Source organism: Leopardus geoffroyi, chromosome E1, assembly GCF_018350155.1.
Source record: "Leopardus geoffroyi isolate Oge1 chromosome E1, O.geoffroyi_Oge1_pat1.0, whole genome shotgun sequence".
NCBI lineage: Eukaryota > Metazoa > Chordata > Mammalia > Carnivora > Felidae > Leopardus > Leopardus geoffroyi.
The window spans coordinates 40413851-40433768 of NC_059330.1; the positions used below are offsets into that span (position 1 = coordinate 40413851).

Sequence of the window (19918 nt, forward strand, 5' to 3'; positions counted from 1 at the left end):
GGCAAAACAGTCCCCAGAGGAGGGTAGCCAGGATGTGACCCAGGGCTGTGGGAAGCAGAAGGTGGATGGACCTGAGGAGCCAGGGTGAGGCCAACCTGGAAGAGACAGCGTTAACCTGTGAGGGGAGACTCTAGGGACCATTACAGGGAAGAGTGGAGAGAAAAATAATCAAGGAAAAGGGGGTAGAATATTCTGGAAGTCAGCAAGATGTAACAGCACAGATAAGTTGCAGGTAAGGCTGTGGTGATGAAAATGCCAGTAATAGAGGCACCTGAGTGGCTCAGTCAGTTTCTGACTCTTGATTTCTGCTCAGGTCATGATCTCACGGTTTGTGAGTTCAAGCCCCACATCCGGCTTTGCACTCACAGTGCAGAGCCTGCTTGGGATTCTCTCTCTCCTCTCTCCTCTCTCTCTCTCTCTCTCTCTCTCTCTCTCTCTGCCCCTCCCCTGCTCCCATGCACCCTCTCTCAAAATAAATAAATAAAAACTTTAAAATATATACCAATAATAATAGCAGACCCTTACGTAGAACTTACCATGCATCAGAGACCAAGTGGAGGCTACAGGTGTCTCATTTATCCCTCACCTTGACCCTCCCAGGAAGGTATGGGGAACATCCTAAGTCCATGACTTGCCTTAGATCACAGCTAGGAAGTGGCGAAGCTGGGATTCAACCCAGGGTCGCAAAGCCTCCTTGTCCTGACCTTCCACAATACACAAACACTAGTCCCGCACACGGACCCGCAGCCTGGGTCTCACCGCGGCTTCTGACTCGAGAAGACTTCTCATTGGTGCCCCGGGCACAGGGGTGGGCTTAGAGCTCCACAGGAGATCCCAATGTGAGGTGTGGGTTGAGAGCCACCGCTCCAAAGACACAGGTGGGCATCAGATGGGAAGGAGAGGGGGGCCAGAGAGAGGAGGCCAAAGCTGGAGTATGGGGGGTGCCCTCTGCTCTCCCCTCGAGGCAGCTGGGCAGTCACCTGGCCCCTGAGCTCCTCCTGGGGCCCCCTCTCCAGCTCAGCCCGGTCCTGCTACCTTCCTACCCTGGGACAGCAGCCAGACGTCATGAAGCCACTTGTTCCTCCCCAGCCCCCCACTCCAGGAGGGACCACGCATGCCCAGGCTGCCTCCGGGGGTCACCGTCTCAACACCTTCACCCCTCCGAGGCCCCATTGCCTGGGACAGAGTGACTGAGGCATCCTCAGCTTCTCCCTCGCCCACCATCAATAACCAATGAGAAACCCCGGGGGGGCTGGTGGCTTCTGACAGCGGTTTGCAGCTGCCCGGTACTATTTCCCAGAACCGGCTCTGGCAGGGAGGGGAGTGGGGTCAGGCATGTAGCGTTGCCCCAGGGAGTCTCCCTCCCCAGGGATAGTCCTCCCCGCTGTTGTTATTAATTCTATTTTGTGTGCGCCCCCGCCCTGAAATCTAAATGCCAGGAAGCCATGACCGAGCCGATCACATCCACCTGTTACTCCTGGGGCCTCATCCTGGCCCTGGCTAATGGCAGGTGCTCACCACCTGGAAGGGAAATGGAACAGAAGAATGGCCCAATACTTTAACAAACGTCCCCCTTCATCGTATTTGAAAAATCCCATGAAATTCACACCGGGCCAGTTCTTACCTTACTTCACGATTTCGAAGGAAAACTTCCTGGTGCTGGAACCCCTAGCATTGGTGGGGCTGTTGCAGCCCCAGTAAATTACCACAAACTGTAGAAGCTTAGGATGACGTCAATTCATTCTCTGACGGTTCAGTAGGTCAGAAGCCCCAGGTACAGCAGGGCGGCCCGGGCGGAAATGAAGGCGTCACCAGGGCTGCGCTCCATTCTGAAGGCTCTGGGTTTGAACCCGTTTCCAAGCTCTTCCAGATTGTTGGCTGAATTCAGTCCTTTGCGGTCCTAGGACCTCGGCTGGGGGCCTCTCTCAGCTCCTTAAGGCCACCTGCGCTTCTCGGCCTGTTGCCCTCCCCCTCCCATCTCCAAACCGGCGAGGGAGGGTAGAATCCTCCTCGGTCCTCAAATCTCTGATTCATTCTTCACCCGCATCACTTCTGCCTTTAGGCAAAGGACATTCGAGCCAGAGAACATTTTTTTATGTTTATCTATTTTGAAAGAGAGAGTGTGTGAGCAGGGGAGGGGCAGAGGGACAGAGAATCCCAAGCAGGCTCCACGCGCTCAACTCAAGGAGCCCGACCCAAGGTTGGATCTCACAACCGTAAGATCATGACCTGAGCTGAAATCAAGAGTGGGATGGACACTGAACCGACTGAGCCACCCAGGCGCCCCCAGCCAAAGAACATTTTACGGGCTTATCTGATTAAATTGGGCGCACTCAGGGGCACCTGGGTGGCTCAGTTGGTTGAGCATCTGATTCCGGCTCAGGTCACGATCTTGTGGTTTGAGCCCCGTGTCGGGCTCTGTGCTGACAGCTCAGAGCCTGGAGCGTGCTTCAGTTCTATCTCCCTCTCTCTCTGCCCCTCCCCTACTCACACTCTGTCTCTGTCTCAAAAAAAGTAAACATTTAAAAAAAATAAATTAAAAAAAAATTGGGCCCACCCAGACAATCCAGGATAAGCTCCTTACTTCAAAGTCTATAATTACATCTGCAAAGTCCTTTTGCCATGTAACCTCACATATTCCCAGGTCCCAGGAGTCGGGCTGTGGACGTCTTTGGGGGATGATTATTCTGCCCTCCACACCCCTCCTGGGAGGAGAAAGATCCCAGAACTAGGAGTTTCAGGCCCAGATCTCTTTGGTCCTGTAAACTCAGGACAGGGATTGCTTCACCTGGCTGAGCCTTGGTTTCTTCACCTGTGGGACAGGGACACACCAGTCCTTACAACCAAGGACCATGGTGAAGAACAACTACGTTTATTCATGCAGAGAGCTTGTCAGCCCAGCACACAGCATTGTCACTCTTGTGAGAACAAGGACGGGGCCCACAGGGAGAGGGAGGGAGCTGGCCCCAAGGTCTGGGATACGGTCTTCAATTTGGTAGACTCAGAAACTGGATTTTTCTGGTCGCCCAGCTAGTCAAAGTGTTGGAGCCAGGAGTCCCCTCTGGCCTCACCAGTTCCAAAATCGTCCATACATCAGTCGGTGCTGGCCTCTGAGAGATCCAGCTTCCACAGATCCCATCCCTGCCACCGCCTGCGGGTACAGCCCAGGACAAGTGTCCCTCTGAGTCACGGCCAGCGGGAGGGAAAACCTTAGATTCACACACGGTGCTTTTTAGGGAATCACCCTCCATAAGCCTTGGGAAAGGAGGAGCTCTGTGATGTGTGCTAAGCGTGTGCACAGACCATGTGACCCCTCCCCTTCACAGCAGCCCTCTGAGGTAGGAATGAATGATTCCCATTTCGCAGATGAGGCTAACTGAGGCCCGAAGAGGATACAAACTCACGATGTTCTAGGCACTGTGCGTGGTGTTTTCTGCACATCACCTTCACAAGACTCCTCCCCCCCCCCCACACACACACACCCAAGTTATTTTCCTCATTTCTTGGAGAAGAAAATAGCTCAGAGGAGGAGAGATCTGCCCAAAGCTCAACATCTGGAAAAGGGTGGGGCCAGGAAACCCTTTTCTTTCCCATTGGACACGATTCCCGGGAGGGCAGAACATGCAGTTTGGTGATTATGAGCACCTTGGGGGGAGTGCTGTCTCTCCACTCGGGGCAGAGCCCCCCCTGCTTGCCCACCAGTGCCCGCAGTCGCCTGTTGAGTGGGATACACAAATCTGTTTGGTGCTGTCCCCAGCTGGTGTGAACAGCCTGTGAAGAAGAACCGGGGGGGGGGGGGCATAACCTCCTCCACAGCACAAGTCTTGGATTCCGGTGCAACCAAGGCTCTGCGGAAAGCTTCTCGTTTCTTGTCACCGTGGCAACACGAATGTCTCCATGCCTCTCTCGTGTGAACAGAGCTGCTCCCCATGCCACCCTGTCTCCCAAGGCCCCTCAAAGGCCCTTCTGCCTCTAAGATTCTGGTTTCGATTAATTGCCACCAATGCCTGCACTGGGTTTGTCATTTTCACTTATTCCGTCCGCTGAGTCACTGAGCCCTGCTCTGAATTAGAGTGGTTATTCACCAGAACATTCTGCTCGCTCGTTGCCATGGACACCTCCCAGCCTGCTTCATCACCTGTTAATTTCTCAGCAAGGCTGGCTGTGAGCGTGGGTACCACTGCCCCTTATCCAGGACCCAACGGGCATCAAAACTCCTCCGGAAAAGGAGGGGCCGTGATGACGCATGAACAACTGCTAAATCTCTAATGCCAACTGTGGAAAAATCAAAAACAGCCTAGAGCTACTTACATCTGTCCAAACCAGGTCAAGGTGGCAATTCATCAAATAAGTCAACAAGCATACTATTTGTTTGGTTTTCTGGCATATCTTGAGCAAACTCTTTAGTCTCTTTGCTAACCACTTTAGGATGTATTTTTAGGGACACCTGGGTGGCTCAGTTGGTTAGGCATCCGATTCCGGCTCAGGTCATGATCTCAAGGTTTGTGGGTTCGAGCCCCACGTCGGGCTCTGTGCTGACAGCTCAGAGCCTGGTGCCTGCTTCAGATTCTGCGTCTCCCTCTCTCTCTCTCTCTCTCTCTCTACCCCTCCCCCTCCACTGCTCATGCACTCTCTCTATGTCTCTCTCAAAACTAAACATTTAAAAAAAATTTTTTTTAAAGATGTATTTTTAGGGGTGCCCAGGTGGCTCGGTCAGTTGAACGTCTGACTTCAGCTCAGGTCATAATCTCACAGCTTGTGAGCTCGAGGCCCACGTCGGGCTCTGTGCAGACAGCTCAGAGCCTGGAGCCTGCTTCAGATTCTGTGTCTCCCAGTCTGTCTGCCCCTAACCCACTCACATTCTGTCTCTGTCTCTCTCAAAAATAAATAAACGTTAAAAAAAAAAAAAAAAAAAAGATGTCTCTTTATATTGAAAGGTGGTGAGTGCATTATGCAGATTGCTATCTTCCTTTGAAAATGAAAGGAGGGAGTCTCCAAGTATAGGGGCCTGAAGCAACTGCCCCGGGGAGGGGGTTTCCAAGAGGCAGGGGATAAAGGGCAGACCTGGGATTGAGAGGAGCTGCAAGCTGAATCCAGCCAGCACAGAGGGCACAAATGGGGGGGTGGGGAGAGGGGTACACTCAGGATTTTCCAGGCAAAGGAGGTGAAGAGGCAACCAGGATGCAGCCCCCAGGCAGAGCGCGGGGCCATCAGCCCACGGCCCATTGCCCCCAATAACTACCTCACGTCCTGTTTGCAGAGCCCGGCAGGGGGACAGGGGATCAATATATCACCCGACATCCACACACTCCCTGCTCTTCAAACACCAATGTACGGAGAAATACACTTCCCCTGAATCCAAGGTCACTAGGGGCATCTGTCTCATCTGCCCCCCCGTTGGACATACCGGAGGGATGATGCACACCAGGACTGTGACCCCAAGGACTGGGCACGGGGGCGGGGGGGGGAGTGGGCACTGCTCCCGACCCCAGGGAGCCTGTCTTCTGCCTGCCCTCGTGCCCAGCTGAGGAAATGCCCGCACCCTGCACCTGCCCCCACTGCTAGGAGGTCAACTCCCCTCCCTTCCCCCATGCGATGACTGATTGAATGACCGGGTAGGGCAGGGGTGAGGTACCTGTGCCCACCCTCTTTTGTCTTGCTGCGGGGGAGGCTGACCTCATGGGGGTTTGGGAGGGGCCATGAGGGCTTTAAAAGGTAGGGCTGGAGCGCCAAGTAGCACAAAGCACGGAAAGGAACCACGCTGGCTATAGCATCACCAACCTCCCGGCTCTGCAGGTGAGAGCACCCAGGAGGGGGAGGAGAGGCTCTGCAGGTGAGAGCACCCAGGAGGGGAGGAGAGAGTCGGGGAGAGGGCTGATGGGATGTCTCCCTGCCCCAAAGGACCAGGCTCCCGCCTCGGTGTCTCCAGGGCCACCACCCTCCTCTCAGCTCAGGGCCGGACTAGGTCTCAGCTCTAGAACCCACCCCGGAGTGCCCTTTCCTCTCCTGCTGCTTCAACCGGGGCCCTGCCCTAACCCTCTGCCTCCATGCTCACCCCAGTCCTGCAAGGTGAGAAAGACAAAGGCTATTCTCCCATTTCCAGGTGAAAAAACTGAGGCCCAGAAGGAGAAGTGACTGGCCAAAGTCACACCAATCATAGGGCAGGGCTGGAACTGGAACCCAGGGCTTCTGGGTTCCATCTCAAGCTCTTTCCTACACCAGCACTGTCTGAAAGAACTTCCCATGATGATGGGGGTTGTATCTGCACCATCCAATATGGTACCCACCAGCCAAAGGTGCACCAGAAAGGAGGCTAGTTCAAAGAAGGAGTTTTTAATTTTAATTAATTTAAATGTAAAGAGCCATATGTGGCTAGTAGCTACCATGTTGGACAATAACGTGGCCAACCTTGCTTCTTTAGCAGCAAGAACCCTTTCTCCTTCAAAGGAAATCTAACACAGAGCTCCACGATGACAAACAGATAAAAGCAGTATTTTATTCATAGAAACGCGTCCCTCGAGGGTAACATTTTTATAATTTACTTCTGATGAAGCCAATCAGAACAATGAGGCAGAAAGAACACAAATGCTGAGAAGAGAGTTTTAGATGTGAATTTTATTTTTTTATTTTATTTTTCAATGTTTATTCATTTTTGAGAGAGAGCGAGCATGAGCGGGGAAGGGGCAGAGAGAGAAGGAGACACAGAATCCAAAGCAGGCTCCAGGCTCCGAGCTGTCAGCACAGAGCCTGAGGCAGGGCTTGAACTCACGAACCCTGAGATCATGACCTGAGCCAAAGTGGGACACTTAACTGACTGAGCCACCCAGGTGCCCCTAGATGTGAATTTTAGACTCATTTGAGGATCCAGTTTATTTCTGTATGATAGTTTCCCCCCAAACTCAGGTCATGCTGACACACAGGTGCAAGTGGTAACTGCTTAACTTTTTACAAAGATTTTTTAAGTTTATTTTTGAGAGAAAGAGAGGGAGAGAGAGAAAGAGAGAGCCTGAGTGGGGGAGGGGCTGAGAGAGAGAGAAGACAGAGAATCCCAAGCAGGCTCCGTGCTACCAGCACAGAGCCCCATACAGGGCTCGAACCCATGAACCATGAGACCATAAAAAAATCAAAAGTCAAAAAAAAAAAAAAATCAAAAGTCAGATGCTCAACCAAGTGAGCCACCCAGGCGCCCCTTAACTTTTTTTTTTTTTTTTTTTTAATTTTTTTTTTTCAACGTTTATTTATTTTTGGGACAGAGAGAGACAGAGCATGAACGGGGGAGGGGCAGAAAGAGAGGGAGACACAGAATCGGAAACAGGCTCCAGGCTCTGAGCCATCAGCCCAGAGCCTGACGCGGGGCTCGAACTCACGGACCGCGAGATCGTGACCTGGCTGAAGTCAGACGCTTAACTGACTGCGCCACCCAGGCGCCCCCCCTTAACTTTTTTTAACGGCTGAATTTTTAACTGCCTAATCACAATCACAGGATATTCCTCTTAAGCAAAAATGGCAAGAGAACTTTCCTTCCGAGGGCTGCACAGAATCGGTGGGACCCGACCACACAGTGAATACACCGATGGTCTCCAGAGAGATGACCATACCGTGCTGTCTGGAACGCATCCTTTGGTATCACTATTTAAAAGTTCACTTCAGGGGTGCCTGGGTGGCTCAGTCGGTTGAGCATCTGACTCTGGATTTAGGCTCAGGTCATGATCTCGGGGTTGTGGTGTGGAGCCCGGCACTGGGCTCCACCCTCAGCATGGAGCCTGCTGAAGATTCTCTCTCTCTCCCCCTCTCTGTCCCTCTCCCCTGCTCGTTCTCTCTTTCTCTCTCTCGAAAATTAGAAAAAAACAAAAACAAAAAAAACACGTTTAGCGGCACCTGGGTGGCTCAGTGGGTTAAGCGTCTGAATTCAGCTCAGGTCATGATCTCACGGTTTATGAGTTCGAGCCCTGCGTCGGGCTCCATACTGACAGCTCAGAGCCTGGAGCCTGCTTCAGATTCTGTGTCTCCCTCTCTCTCTCTGCCCCTCTGCACACCCCCCCCCTCAAAAACAAATAAACATTAAAAAACTTTTAATAAAAACATAAAAGTTCGCTTTAAATTACGAGATGTAAACATCTACAGGACCACTCACATGGCCTCAAATTCTGCAGAAGTTTGGAAACCGTTGCTCTAAGTTGTAAATTCCTTGGAGAAAAGCCACTGTTGTAATTAGGGTGGGTGAGGAGGAAAAGGGCAGGGCTTGGGAGTTGCAGGGAGCAGGGGTTGCGCAGCTGGCAGGAACTGGAAAAGCGAAGTGAGGACCAGCCCACAGCCCCACACGGCGCTGCACCTGCCAGCAGGGAGGCACCTAGAGTCCATCTGGTCCAGGCCCCTGCCTTTGGGTGCCTAGACGGCTCCACCTTTCAGCCCCGCCCCTCTTTCCTTTCCAGACAAGATGCAACGACTGTGTGTGTGCGTGCTGATCTTGGCACTGGCTCTGACCGCCTTCTCTGAAGCTTCCTGGAAGCCCCGCTCCCAGCTGCAGGATGCACCCTCGGGTCCAGGGGCCAGTAGGGGCCTGGAACCACATTGGCCGAACCGGCTGGGCCCAGCCTCTCACCACCGACGGCAGCTAGGGCTCCAGGGTCCCCCACAGCTGGTGGCAGGTAGGAGCTGTGACGGCCATCTCTGCTTGCCTCACCCAGCCCGGGTTGGCCCTGGCCTTGGTTTCTAGTGGCTTAGATGTCCTTCCCATATGCTCATGTCCTCTCCCACCTCTGACCCTCAGACCTGTCCAAGAAGCAGGGACCGTGGCTGGAGGAAGAAGAAGCAGCATACGGATGGATGGACTTCGGCCGCCGCAGTGCAGAGGACGGGGACCAACATCCCTAGAACGGAGCTTCAGAGCCCAGCCTCTCCCAGCCCAGCCCAGCCCCGCCCCATGAAAAACCAATCAAAATAAACTAGCTTCCAATGGATCACATTGTGTCAAGTGTGGGGCAGGAGAGGGGAGTTGGTGGAGACACGGTTGAGGCAACAGAGAGAACGGAGAACCCTCTTGGGGACAGGGACCCATGACTCATTCTTCTCGGTATCCCCAGAGCCTAACATTGAATGAGAATCTACCCGTGCAGGTGGAAAACAGTGGTAGGGTCACAACCAGAGTCCTCTTTCTTTCTTTTTTTTTTTTTTTTCAACGTTTATTTATTTTTGGGACAGAGAGAGACAGAGCATGAACGGGGGAGGGGCAGAGAGAGAGGGAGACACAGAATCGGAAACAGGCTCCAGGCTCTGAGCGGTCAGCCCAGAGCCCGACGCGGGGCTCGAACTCACGGACCGCGAGATCGTGACCTGGCTGAAGTCGGACGCTTAACCGACTGCGCCACCCAGGCGCCCCCAGAGTCCTCTTTCTAAAAGAGAAATCAAACTGCGCCACTCCAGGTTTTCACCTTCCAATGCCTCCTGCTGCCCTTAGAATCAAACCTAAACTCCTTGTCGACGTCCTAGGTCAGCCCTGCTGTCCCCATGGCAGGTGCCAAGTGTCTTCCTCCTCTCCCCCTTTCCCTTCCTTACACTATGCACCAAGCTCATTCCTGCTCAGAACCTTCGTGCTTTCTGTTCCCTGTGCCTGGAAGGCTTTTCCCAGGCATAAACCTGGCCGGCTCCCCTTTTTCTCCCTAGGTCACACCCTGTCGTTGTTTTGTATGTTCGTTTATTGTCCGCCTCCCCCAGTTAGAAGGGAGACTCTGTAAGAGTGTGGATCCCACATCCCTCCTCTCTGCTGTATCCCCTGTTCCAAGAATAGGGGGTTATCCAATAAATATCTGTCACATTGGGGGGTGAGCGGCTGCTACAGGCGTTGTTGACATTTCGCCCGTGTTCCCCTCACTGTTCTGAGCCCGTGGGCAACATCCTTCCACACGCACCCTCGATTGGACGATAAATACCCTAGTTCCCTCATCCCTTGGGCAGGATAATTCCGTGTCCCCAAATTCCAGAATCCCCCTGCAGGACCGAGCTCAAGGCTCTCCCTTGTTCACGTGCTTCCCTTCCCCATCTCACACCCACGTGGTCCCACTTGAGATCACCACCCAAAAAAAACACTCACACTCAAATCCTTATCTCCAAGTCTGCCTCGGGGCAGGGCGGGGTGTGTGAGGGGCCCTCCTCTGAAAACAGAGGGTTTTAGGAAACAACACACTCATCTTGGGATTCTAAAATGGGATCCTTCACTAGCCAGCCCCCTTTGCAAGGTGCTGGTAACCGCTGGAGTGTTGTGGCAACACCACTACTAAATTCTCATCCCGGTGAATCAGGATGGGGCACACGTGGAAGAAGGAGCACTGGCTTATGCAACTGCTCCAGCGCTGGAGAGAGAAGAGGGGGGGATGCTTTTGGCCGAGGCATTGATTGGCTACCGTTAATCATCAGAGAATCTCTGGAGGAAGAAAATGTTAGGCGCAGGTTAGCCAACCATTAACTCAAGCCCAAGATCTGAATGTAAGAGTGCAGATAACAAAGGAAGCCGAAATTGGAAGCCCAGCAAGTCTCCCCCGTTAAAGTCCTAGAATGAGAGGCATCTGGGTGGCTCAAGTAGTCAAACGCCTAGCTCCTAGTTTCGGCTCAGGTCATGATTGCACGCTTTGTGGGTTCAAGCCCCTGGTCTGGCTCCATGCTGACAGTGCAGAGCATGCTTGGAATTTCTCCTTTTACCTCTCTCTCTCTCTCTCTCTCTCTCTCTCAAAAGTAAATAAATAAACTTTTTTTTTTTTTAAGTCATAGAATGAAAGGCATGAGACCACGACACCTTGCATGGGACATCTGAGAAGATTCCCTTAAGAATTTTGAACTCCTGGGGCGCCTGGGTGGCGCAGTCGGTTAAGCGTCCGACTTCAGCCAGGTCACGATCTCACGGTCCGTGAGTTCGAGCCCCGCGTTGGGCTCTGGGCTGATGGCTCAGAGCCTGGAGCCTGTTTCCGATTCTGTGTCTCCCTCTCTCTCTGCCCCTCCCCCGTTCATGCTCTGTCTCTCTCTCTCTGTCCCAAAAATAAATAAACGTTGGAAAAAAAAAAATTAAAAAAAAAAAGAATTTTGAACTCCTAGGGGCCCCTCGTGACTCAGTCCCTTAAGCACCTGACTTCGCCTCAGGTCATGATCTCGCTGCTTGTGAATTCGAGCAAACACCCCTGTCAGGCTCTGTGCGGACACCTCGGAGCCTGGAGCCTGCTTCAGATTCTGTGTGTGTGTCTCTCTCTCTGTCCCTCCCCTACTTGCTCGCTCTCTCGCTCTCTCGCTCTCTCTCTCTCTCAAAAATAAATAAACATAAAAAAAAAAAAGAATTTTGAATTCTTGGGGCGTCTGGGTGCCCCATTCAGGTAAGTGTCTGTCTCATGGTTCATGAATTCAAGCCCTGCACTGGGCTCTGTGCTGACACCATGGAGCCTGCTTGGGATTCTCTGTCTCCCCCTCTCTCTGCCCTTTCCCTGCTCATGCTCTCTCTCTCAAAAATAAGTAAATAAACAGAAGAAAAAAAAAAAAAGAATTTTGAACTCCTATGTTCTCTTCCAGGGATTTAGTGTTAAGGACTTGGGCTTTTTTTTTGTTTGTTTTTTTTTTGGTACCATAATGAGTTTTATGTATAATTAGACCCTATCTTCTTCCTCATAATGTCTTAGTGTCTTTTTGCCTCCCGGTATTCTTTATCAAGAGTGGGGAAGGTGAGGTCTACTTTGTTTAAACCTGGAAAACCTTGGGGTGCCCGGGTGGCTCAGTCAGTTGAGCATCCAACTGTGGCTCAGGTCATGATCTTAACAGTTTGTGAATTCAAACCCCACATTGGGGGACGCCTGGGTGGCTCAGTCCATTAAGCGTCCGACTTCGGCTCAGGTCACGATCTCACGGTCCGTGAGTTCGAGCCCCGTGTCGGGCTCTGTGCTGACTGCTCAGAGCCTGGAGCCTGTTTCAGATTCTGTGTCTCCCTCTCTCTCTGACCCTCCCCCGTTCATGCTCTGTCTCTCTCTGTCTCAAAAATAAAAACTTAAAAAAAATTTTTTTAAATATAGCATAGCCATTTAAAAATACACATTCCGGGGGCACCTGGGTGGCTCAGTCGGTTAAGCATCTGACTCTTGATTTTGGCCCAGGTCATGATCTCAACATTGTTGAGTTCGAGCCCCATGTTGGGCTCTGCGCTGACATTATGGAACCTGCTTGGGATTCTCTCTCTCTCTTGCTTGTGCCCCTCTCCTGCTCATGCTATCTCTCAAAATAAATAAATAAACTCTTAAAAATATATATCCACTTCAGCATGTGCTGTCCATATTCCACTGAAAGCACTGCTATTTTGTACCAGGGGGCTTTCCTCTCCCACGTACAGGGCACAGAACACAACATGTTAATGCCCCCAAGACTGCCAGACACAAATGTCAGCTGGGCGAGGCATGTCCAGCCTCCTCCCCCTTTGGGTGGGGTCCATCTCGGTGGGTCCCAAACTTTAGTATGCATGTGCCTTCCCCGGGGTCCTTGTTACCATGGAGATTCTGACTCTTTGGGTCTGGGGTGGGACCTGAGAATCTGCATTTCTGACAAATTCCCAGGAGATGTGGGTGACGCTGGTCCACAGACCACACCTGAGTAGCGAAAGGCTACACTTCTTCCCAGAGTTCCCTGTAGGGTTAGTCTCGGAGCCTAGCACTCCCTTTCATCAGCTTTCCTTCTGTTCTCAATTCCCCACTGTCCCCAAGAGTGATTCCCGGATCATCTTCCAAACAAACTACTGGTTTTCAATTGCTGTTCCAGGTCTGATTCCAGGTCTGAGGGACGTTTACCTAAGACAGTGGGTGATTCTCACCCGTGCCTTTCCCCTCACAGGCAGGGCACTGGGCCAGAGTCCCCGGAGCAGAAAAACAGGGAAAGGAGACTGTCTGAGCATGAGCTCCAGAGGCCTGAGGGCCTGGGTTCACATCCCAGTTCTGCAACTAGCTGTTAGACCCGCCTGGGCCTGTTTCATCCTCTAATAACCATTTACCAGATCACCCACCACCCCCCAGGGGTTGTTGATATGACTAAGTCATGCATTTAACAAAAGTCCATGGCACATGATTCAGTATTGGAGCCCATCCTCTTTCTACAACTTTGCCCCAGCAAAGCTGCATGCGGCGGCACACACACATGCACACATGCTCCCAGAGAAAGACGCCGGAGTCCTGGCTAGGTAGTGCACGGTCCTTTATTTCCTGCACCAGCAGGTGCACAGGCTGACAAGCAACAGGAGAGTGAGCAACACAGCAGGAACAGAGCCAGACTGAAGTGGGCAGGAGGTGGGGGAGCCCCAGACTCCAGCTGTTTAGGAGTAAAGAGTGGGAAAGGGCAGAACATCTAGAATGAAGAAAGGAGAGGCACAGAGGACTGAGGGGAGGACCGGGGGGAAGGAGCAATGGGCAGGGAGCCTGGACACATGGGCCACAGGCAGGGAAATGGGGGCGGGGTGGGAGGAGGCCCCCAGTGGGCGGAGGGACCCCTCACCCACACACAGAGATACTCTTGGTTACCAACAGTAGTTAGGGACTGAGAAGAAAGGACCAAGAATGGAGGAAGAAGGCCAGGTCCCTAAAAGTCAGCAAGGACTCAGGGGCCACCTTTAACTTGAGGGTCAAGGGCCTGTCGTTAGAAAGGTAGTCAGAACACCTTCCTACACCAGTGTCTGAGCCCCACCCCCAGCTCAAAGCCAGGTCTGGCAGCAGACAGACCTCCTCTCAGGCACCCCCATCCCCTGGGCTACCATGTGACCCCAGGCCCAGCAACCTGAACTAGCTTTTGCACCAGCTGCAAAAGGTCGAGGCTTGGGTCCTCAAACCCCAGCCCAGGTTCATGGAGACAGAAGGCAGGCCGGTGACAGACAGGGGGGTCCTGTTTGGGAGGATGGGAAGGAGGGTCTGGGGTAGGTGGGACTTGGCCAAGCAGCTGAAGGAGGGGCAGAATGAGGGCTCTCTAAGATCCCCTCCAACTCGGACTCTGACGCAGAGAGGGGTCTGGGGCCTGGCCGAGCCAAAAGCCCCATGAGGTGAGGACAGGGAGGAGGGGGCTTGGGTGTGGTGGGGCCATGACAAGAGGGAGCCCTGGGGACACCCGGACGCACCGACTGGCAGCGTTGCTGCAGCTTCAGGACCTGGGCCCGCAGCTGGGTGACCTCCCTCTGCTACTGGTCCTGGGCCTCCCTCCTGAGCGCCAGCACCTCTGACAGCTCAGCCATCTGCTGGCTGGCCTCGGCTGGCGACAAGCGGGGACAGAAAGTCGGCTCCGGTCCCCTTGGCCTTCGGGGACCAGTCTGGCCCTCCCACTGCCTCTGTCCACCCCGCCCCTCAGCTCCTGCGGCGGCGGGGGGGGGGGGGGGGGGGGTCCGCCTTGCAGGATTCGCCTTCCTCACTTGGTCTCCTTTCCGTAAATGTTAGTTAACTGACACGGAGCAAGGCCCTGGGTGACCAGTCTGCCAGGCCTGGTCCCAGCACACACGGGGCTCAAGTCTAGTGGGGAAAGTGATGGGCGAGGAAATCCTGCCAGTGCGTAGTCTGGGCTCCGATGGAGCAAGTACAATGGGCGCGCTGGGGGTCTCAGCTGCGACACCCTGTCCTGCCTTACGAGGTCTGCCTCTGCGGGGCAAGCGGGGCTCCGCCAGGCACAGAATGGCAAACAAGGCCCAGACGGGGTGGAGAGGCCCGGAGGCAATCACAAGACACTGGGAGGGCTCTGATGCTGGGGCTGGGGTGGGGGTTGAGGTTACCCTTTGGCCAATGGGAAACTTGGAGTTTTAGGCAGAGGATGACGTGGTCAGATTTGGTTTTAGGAAACTTATTTGGGCTGTGTGCAGAATGACCCGGAAGGGCAGCAATCCAGGCAGGGAGACCAGTTAAGACGGGGGGCCTGGGCTAGAGTCAGGGAGGTGAGGAGGAGAAAAGACACTTGAGCCTCTCTGAGGAGGTGGAAGCAACAGAACTTAGGGACCAGTTCCCATGCCAGGGACCTGGGGACCCGTGGGCCAACGGGCGGAGCTGAGGAACCCAGGGGGAAGGAAGGTCAGGCCTGGGGGGAGGGGAACAGCATGAGTTCAGCCATCTTGTGTCTGCAGCTCACAGCCAGACCTGAGCTCCCCAGGGACCAACGCTATGCCTCCCTCTTCTTCATAAACACACAGTAGCAGCACAGCCCCTGGCCTGACCCCGGTGCCTGAGCGCCTGGTCTCTGGCAGCTCCCGGCTCCTTCCCTTCCTTGCTTCCAGGCCCCTTCTTCCCATGCCCCAAATAACAAAAGGCCACAGGCTTAGAGGGACCCTGGGGCTTCTGTACAGCATTTTACAGGGTGCAGAAAGCACTTCCTCAGCTGTGCCTCTGGAAGGGTCCACAGGGCTGAGAGTACTCCTCCCCATGCTAACGACAGAGGTTCAGCGGGTCAAGGAACACCGTCCAAGCTCACACTGCTAAGAAATGCCAGAGTGGGGACTCGAACTCAGGTCTCCAAACTCCGAGTTCTGAGTTCTTCCCCCCACCCCAAGTTACAACTTCACGTACAAAACTGCTCCACACAATCAAGGGGGTAGAGCTGAGAGGCCTGGAGGGAGGGAGAGAGGCAGGGGCAGGGGAGTCAACACCCCCTGGCCACGGATGTGCCCTCTGTCCACCTGCTCAACTCCTCCTCAGCTGCTCGTTCTCCTCCTCCAGCAGCCTCAGCTGCTCCTGCAGGGCTTCCAGCTGCGGCCAGTCGTGCAGGACCTCCGTCTCCCGCAGACAAGTCCTAGGGGTGAGAGCCACAGAAGCCAGGGGGTGGGGGACCCAGGTCCCAGCCCACCCGGGGGCTGCCCACCTGGGCTCAGTGTGGCGGTCTCCATTAGTCCCAGCAACCCTACCGGCAGGTGCACCGTCAGTGTTCCTGTTTGCACACAGGGAAACTGAGGCACAGAGAAGGGGCTGCCCAGGTGAAAAGGCAGGACACTCACGGCTCAGGGGCTCCATAGGAATGATAGTGTGGCTGCTCTTCCTCCTCCGGCTCCTCCTCCTCCTCCTCAGAGTCTGAGTAGAGCTGAAGGAGGTCATCTCTCAAGCTCACCTGGTATCTGAGGTGTAAAATCTGGCAGTGGGGGAGAGGGGCCCCATCGGAACGCAGGCGGGGGCGAGCACAGGTCCAGGCACGGGGCGGGGTGGGGGTGCTGTAGGTAGGTCTGAGATGGCACACTCCCTCCCCTCCTCCCTGCCGGGTTACCTCCTCCCTGGCTGAGCCCAGCATGGCTTCCACTGTTCTGTCTCACCAGGGACTGGCCAATGCGAGCCGCAGTATTTAGGTCCCGCTCTCTCTGCAGAGGGACCCCCATCCACGGGGAATACTTTCCTGTTTTCTGGGCTCTCTCAGACAGGTGGGAGAAGCAAGGGAGTACACAGGGGTCAAAGGGAAGCTAGGCCACTGGGGGAAACCTTCCCCACACCCTAGTTTTCCAGGGTACTAGAAAAAAGTCTGCCATCAACACACTGTGGGGCCTGACTCAGCTTCCCCTTATGGAGAAGAGCACATCAGACCAGATGGCTCTACAAGCAATTCCGGCCTGGATATCCGGCATATACCTGCCTTCCATAAGAGGGACCCCTGGCTCGGCTCCCAGAGAAATAATCAAGCAGGAAAAAGACAAGACTCCTACCCCTCCAGGGGAAAATGACAACAGAGGCCTGGCTAAGGCTCAGGCTGGGCCGGACAGGGAAAGCAGTACACAGCTTCTCTAGCAAATTTAACATCACTTTGACATCTTCTTGGGTGATCCCGGCTGGCGGGGGTTGGTCAGGGCACGGCGCTGCAAAAGCAGGAGTGGAGGCCAAGGTGGGAAAAGGGAGGACATATGCTACCCCACATCCCACTGTTTCCTGTCCGATCCTCAGTTCTCCCTCAACAAGAGTCAGCGACAAGAGAGCTCCCTTCCTGCCTCCACTATTCTCTCCAGACACCCCCAGTACCCAGCACTCCTTTCCCCTGCTCCCACGGCCAAATGGGCTCTTTTGTGCCCTGGAGGGGCCTGGGTGAGGTCAAGGGATCACAGTCCTCCAAGCTCAGGTGGAAATGAGTTCTCAGGACGCCCGGGTCCCTGGTACCAGGGGAATGCAGGAGGCTAGCGACAGTACAGCCCCAGACTGACTCATCACCTCTTACCCGGAGGGCGCTCTCGGCCGACTGGAGCCTCATGGGTCATAAAACAGACGCAGTCACCCACCCTGCACCTGTTGCGTGTGGAGAGGCGGGAGAGATATTTCCAGCACGCAGTAGGGGCTCCTGAGCCTCTAGACCTAATCCAGAGATCTCCCGCGACCCAGGAGAGGGTACAAGGGGAAGAAACCTGAGGCCCCGCCCACCCCGAGGCTGGGAAAAGCCGGGCTTCGACACCCGCAGCCAAAAGGTTGACAAAACCTTCCCACCCACCTCCGCCCACCCACCTCCCCAGCTTGGTGCGGCGGGCGAGCACACGCTCAGAGCGAGCCTGGCAGCGCCCTCCCGCAGTCCCCCGCCCCTCTCCTGGAATTGCGGTTGACTGAGTGGGGCGGGGCAGGGGGGACCGTGAGAGTGCGCAGATCTGGGGAGCAACAGGCGCGCAGAGCCGGGCGGACGAGCGCGCGGGTGCGCGACCTGACCCTCCGACAGCAATCAGGGGACGACAGAAGGTTGGAGAAGAAGGGCAAGAGGCGTCCGAACAGGCACCGCAGTGACAACGCAAGTGGGTGGAAGGGTGAGACTGAGTGCCAGAGGGGGCGGGGCGCCTGGAACCGCCGCCCCCTCCCCTCCTTCTGCCTGGAATTACCCAGGTCCCACCCGCTCTGGGGTCCCGGGGACCCGGTTTACCTTCCTCCAGCTCCCGAATAAAGGCGGCGTGCTCGGGGCCCGACACCCCAGGCCGCCGTCCGATGTAGGCAGCCGGCGTCTTCCAGATGCCCGCCGCCTTCTCAGTCCCCAGGCCAGTGGCCCGGGGACCAAAGGGCCCTCGGAATATGAAGCGAGTCCACTGCGCGTCCGAGTTGCCGGACCCAAACTGGGCATTCCGCTGGGCGGCTGCGAATGCGGACGCGCGCGGTGTTCCTGTCGGGGATCCAGCCTTGGAGGTCGGGCGAGCTCCGGCGGGGGCGGGTCCCGAGACGGATGGGGATCTGGATCCCGTTCGCGGTCCTGCGGTCAGTGCCTGCGCAGGGGCGGGTGCAGGCTGCGCTGAGGGCTCTGGAGCGGAATGGGCTGTGGGTGGGGGTGCGGGGGTGACTCCCGCTGGAGCCCGGGTTCTGAAGCGGTGCCCCACGAGGCCCTGCCCGGGCTCTTTCGGGCGCATCTTGAATCCGCAGTCTGCTGCCGCAGCCCCGCCTTTATAACCTGCGCCTGGAGTGCTCGCCCGCCGGCCCGTACCACGCGCGGGAGGGGTCAGCCAGGGAGCAACCAGTGGTGCCCTGGACTGGGAGTCGCGCGCGACGGGACGGAGGTGGCGGAGCAGAGCGCAAAAATTCAGAACAAGGAGAGAGTCGAATGGCGGTTCCGGCCGGTTCCATGGGCTTGGTTCCGAGTGCAGGGTTTCTACTCTCCTCTCCACCTCCGGAGAATGGTTCTGCCCAAAGTCGCGGCTTCCCTGGACTTCGGGTACCGGGACTCCGAGGTCCCTACCTGGGGGGCACAGCCTCCCTCCATTCCCGCGGGGGTTGCCGGCTGCCCTCCCTGGATGTGATCTGGGAGTTAGCGCAGGGTAGTGCTTTCCCCGGTGGCTGGGAGATGCATCCCGACCCTAGGACTGTTTCAACGCACTGCCCAGTCCGGCGCGTCACACGCTGGTCCTGGCGCTCACGCTCCCGGGGCTCCAGCCGTTTGACAGCCCTTCTTCTTTCTTAATTCGTCTTACTACCTTTCCTCGTGCTTTACCTCTAGCCCTCATTCGCTTCGCCCACCTCCTTCCACCCTGGCAAACACCTGTTCTTGCTGCAGACCCCGCTTAGAGGGCTCCCCCTGAAGACTCCTCCAACCTCGTCCCCTGTGGCCCCAGAGCGTCCCTAATCCGGAGGCCGGCAGTGCTCAAGAGTGTGTCTATTTCCAATCCAGACCTGCGCCCCTTCAGCGCAGGGAACGGGTCCCTCAGAGTGCACCACGGGAGGCGGGCCGAGGAGTCGTGGGGCCATTTCTGTGCCTTTAGACTGGAAGAATCTGCAGGCCCAAAAGAGATGGTTATGGCACTAATTCTTCTTCTTCTTCTTCTTCTTCTTCTTCTTCTTCTTCTTCTTCTTCTTTTTAATGTTTACTAATTTTCAGAGACGGCGCAGGGGAGGGACAGAGCGTGAGAGCGTGCCCACCCACGAAGGAGGGGCAGAGAAAGAGAGAGGGAGGGATAGAAAGAATTCCAAGTAGGCTCTACGCTGTCAGCCCAGAGCTCAACGCGGGGCTCTGTATCGTGAACCGTGAGATCATGACCTCAGAATCAAGACTTGGATGCTTAACCGACTGAACCACCCAGGCGCTGTTATCTTCTCACTGTGGTCCTCACGTAGTGGAAGGATGGAGGGAGCTCTCTGGGGCTTCTTTTATAAGGCCACCAGTTCCCACGCCTGAGGGGTCCCCCCTCAAGACCTAATCACCTCAGAAAGGCCCCTCCTCCTAACACCATCGCGCTGGGGGTTAGGATTTCAACACGAATTGCAGGGGGACACCAACACTTAGACCATAACAACCCTATCACTCTTTAAAAACAAAACAACAGCAATAACAAAAACCCACCAGCTTTTGGGGCGCCTGGGTGGCTCAGTCGGTTAAGCGTCCGACTTCAGCTCAGATCACGATCTTACAGTTTGTGAGTTTGAGCCCCACCTCTGGCTCTGTGCTGACAGCTCAGAGCCTGGAGCCTGCTTGGGATTCTGTGTCTCCCTCTCTCTTTGCCCCTCCCCTG

The 19918-nt window shown here is 55.2% G+C and overlaps 2 protein-coding genes across 3 annotated transcripts; one reads left to right on the top strand and one right to left on the bottom strand.

Moving 5' to 3' along the window:
* The first annotated feature begins 5749 nt into the window (after nucleotides 1-5749).
* On the top strand, nucleotides 5750-8954 carry GAST (gastrin). Of its 2 annotated transcripts, XM_045491009.1 has the most exons (3): nucleotides 5750-5796; nucleotides 8433-8648; nucleotides 8771-8954. In XM_045491009.1, the coding sequence occupies exons 2-3, from the start codon at nucleotides 8438-8440 to the stop codon at nucleotides 8872-8874; spliced, it is 315 nt and encodes a 104-aa protein (XP_045346965.1). In that variant the 5' UTR covers nucleotides 5750-5796; nucleotides 8433-8437; the 3' UTR covers nucleotides 8875-8954. The 2 variants fall into 2 exon arrangements, with proteins under 2 accessions (XP_045346965.1, XP_045346966.1); XM_045491010.1 differs by lacking the exon at nucleotides 5750-5796 and having other exon boundaries at nucleotides 8143-8648.
* Nucleotides 8955-15659: 6705 nt separating this feature from the next.
* HAP1 (huntingtin associated protein 1) lies at nucleotides 15660-17962 on the bottom strand. The gene is made up of 4 exons (XM_045487241.1): nucleotides 17851-17962; nucleotides 17167-17234; nucleotides 15971-16101; nucleotides 15660-15768 (listed from the first exon to the last, which is right to left on the bottom strand). Exons 2-4 carry the CDS (start codon nucleotides 17197-17199, stop codon nucleotides 15660-15662), a joined length of 273 nt encoding a protein of 90 aa, XP_045343197.1. The 5' UTR covers nucleotides 17200-17234; nucleotides 17851-17962.
* Nucleotides 17963-19918: the final 1956 nt, after the last annotated feature.

Bases quoted from the DNA above. Each gene is read 5' to 3' on its own strand.
- GAST (XM_045491009.1), top strand. From the start codon at position 8,438: ATGCAACGACTGTGTGTGTGCGTGCTGATCTTGGCACTGGCTCTGACC. The intron at 8,649-8,770 runs GTAGGAGCTGTG...TCTGACCCTCAG, and splicing joins TCCCCCACAGCTGGTGGCAG to ACCTGTCCAAGAAGCAGGGA.
- HAP1 (XM_045487241.1), bottom strand. From the start codon at position 17,199: ATGAGGCTCCAGTCGGCCGAGAGCGCCCTCCGG. The intron at 16,102-17,166 runs GTAAGAGGTGAT...CCCCACTGCCAG, and splicing joins CGGCCGAGAGCGCCCTCCGG to ATTTTACACCTCAGATACCA. The intron at 15,769-15,970 runs GTGAGTGTCCTG...TCTCACCCCTAG, and splicing joins TCCTATGGAGCCCCTGAGCC to GACTTGTCTGCGGGAGACGG.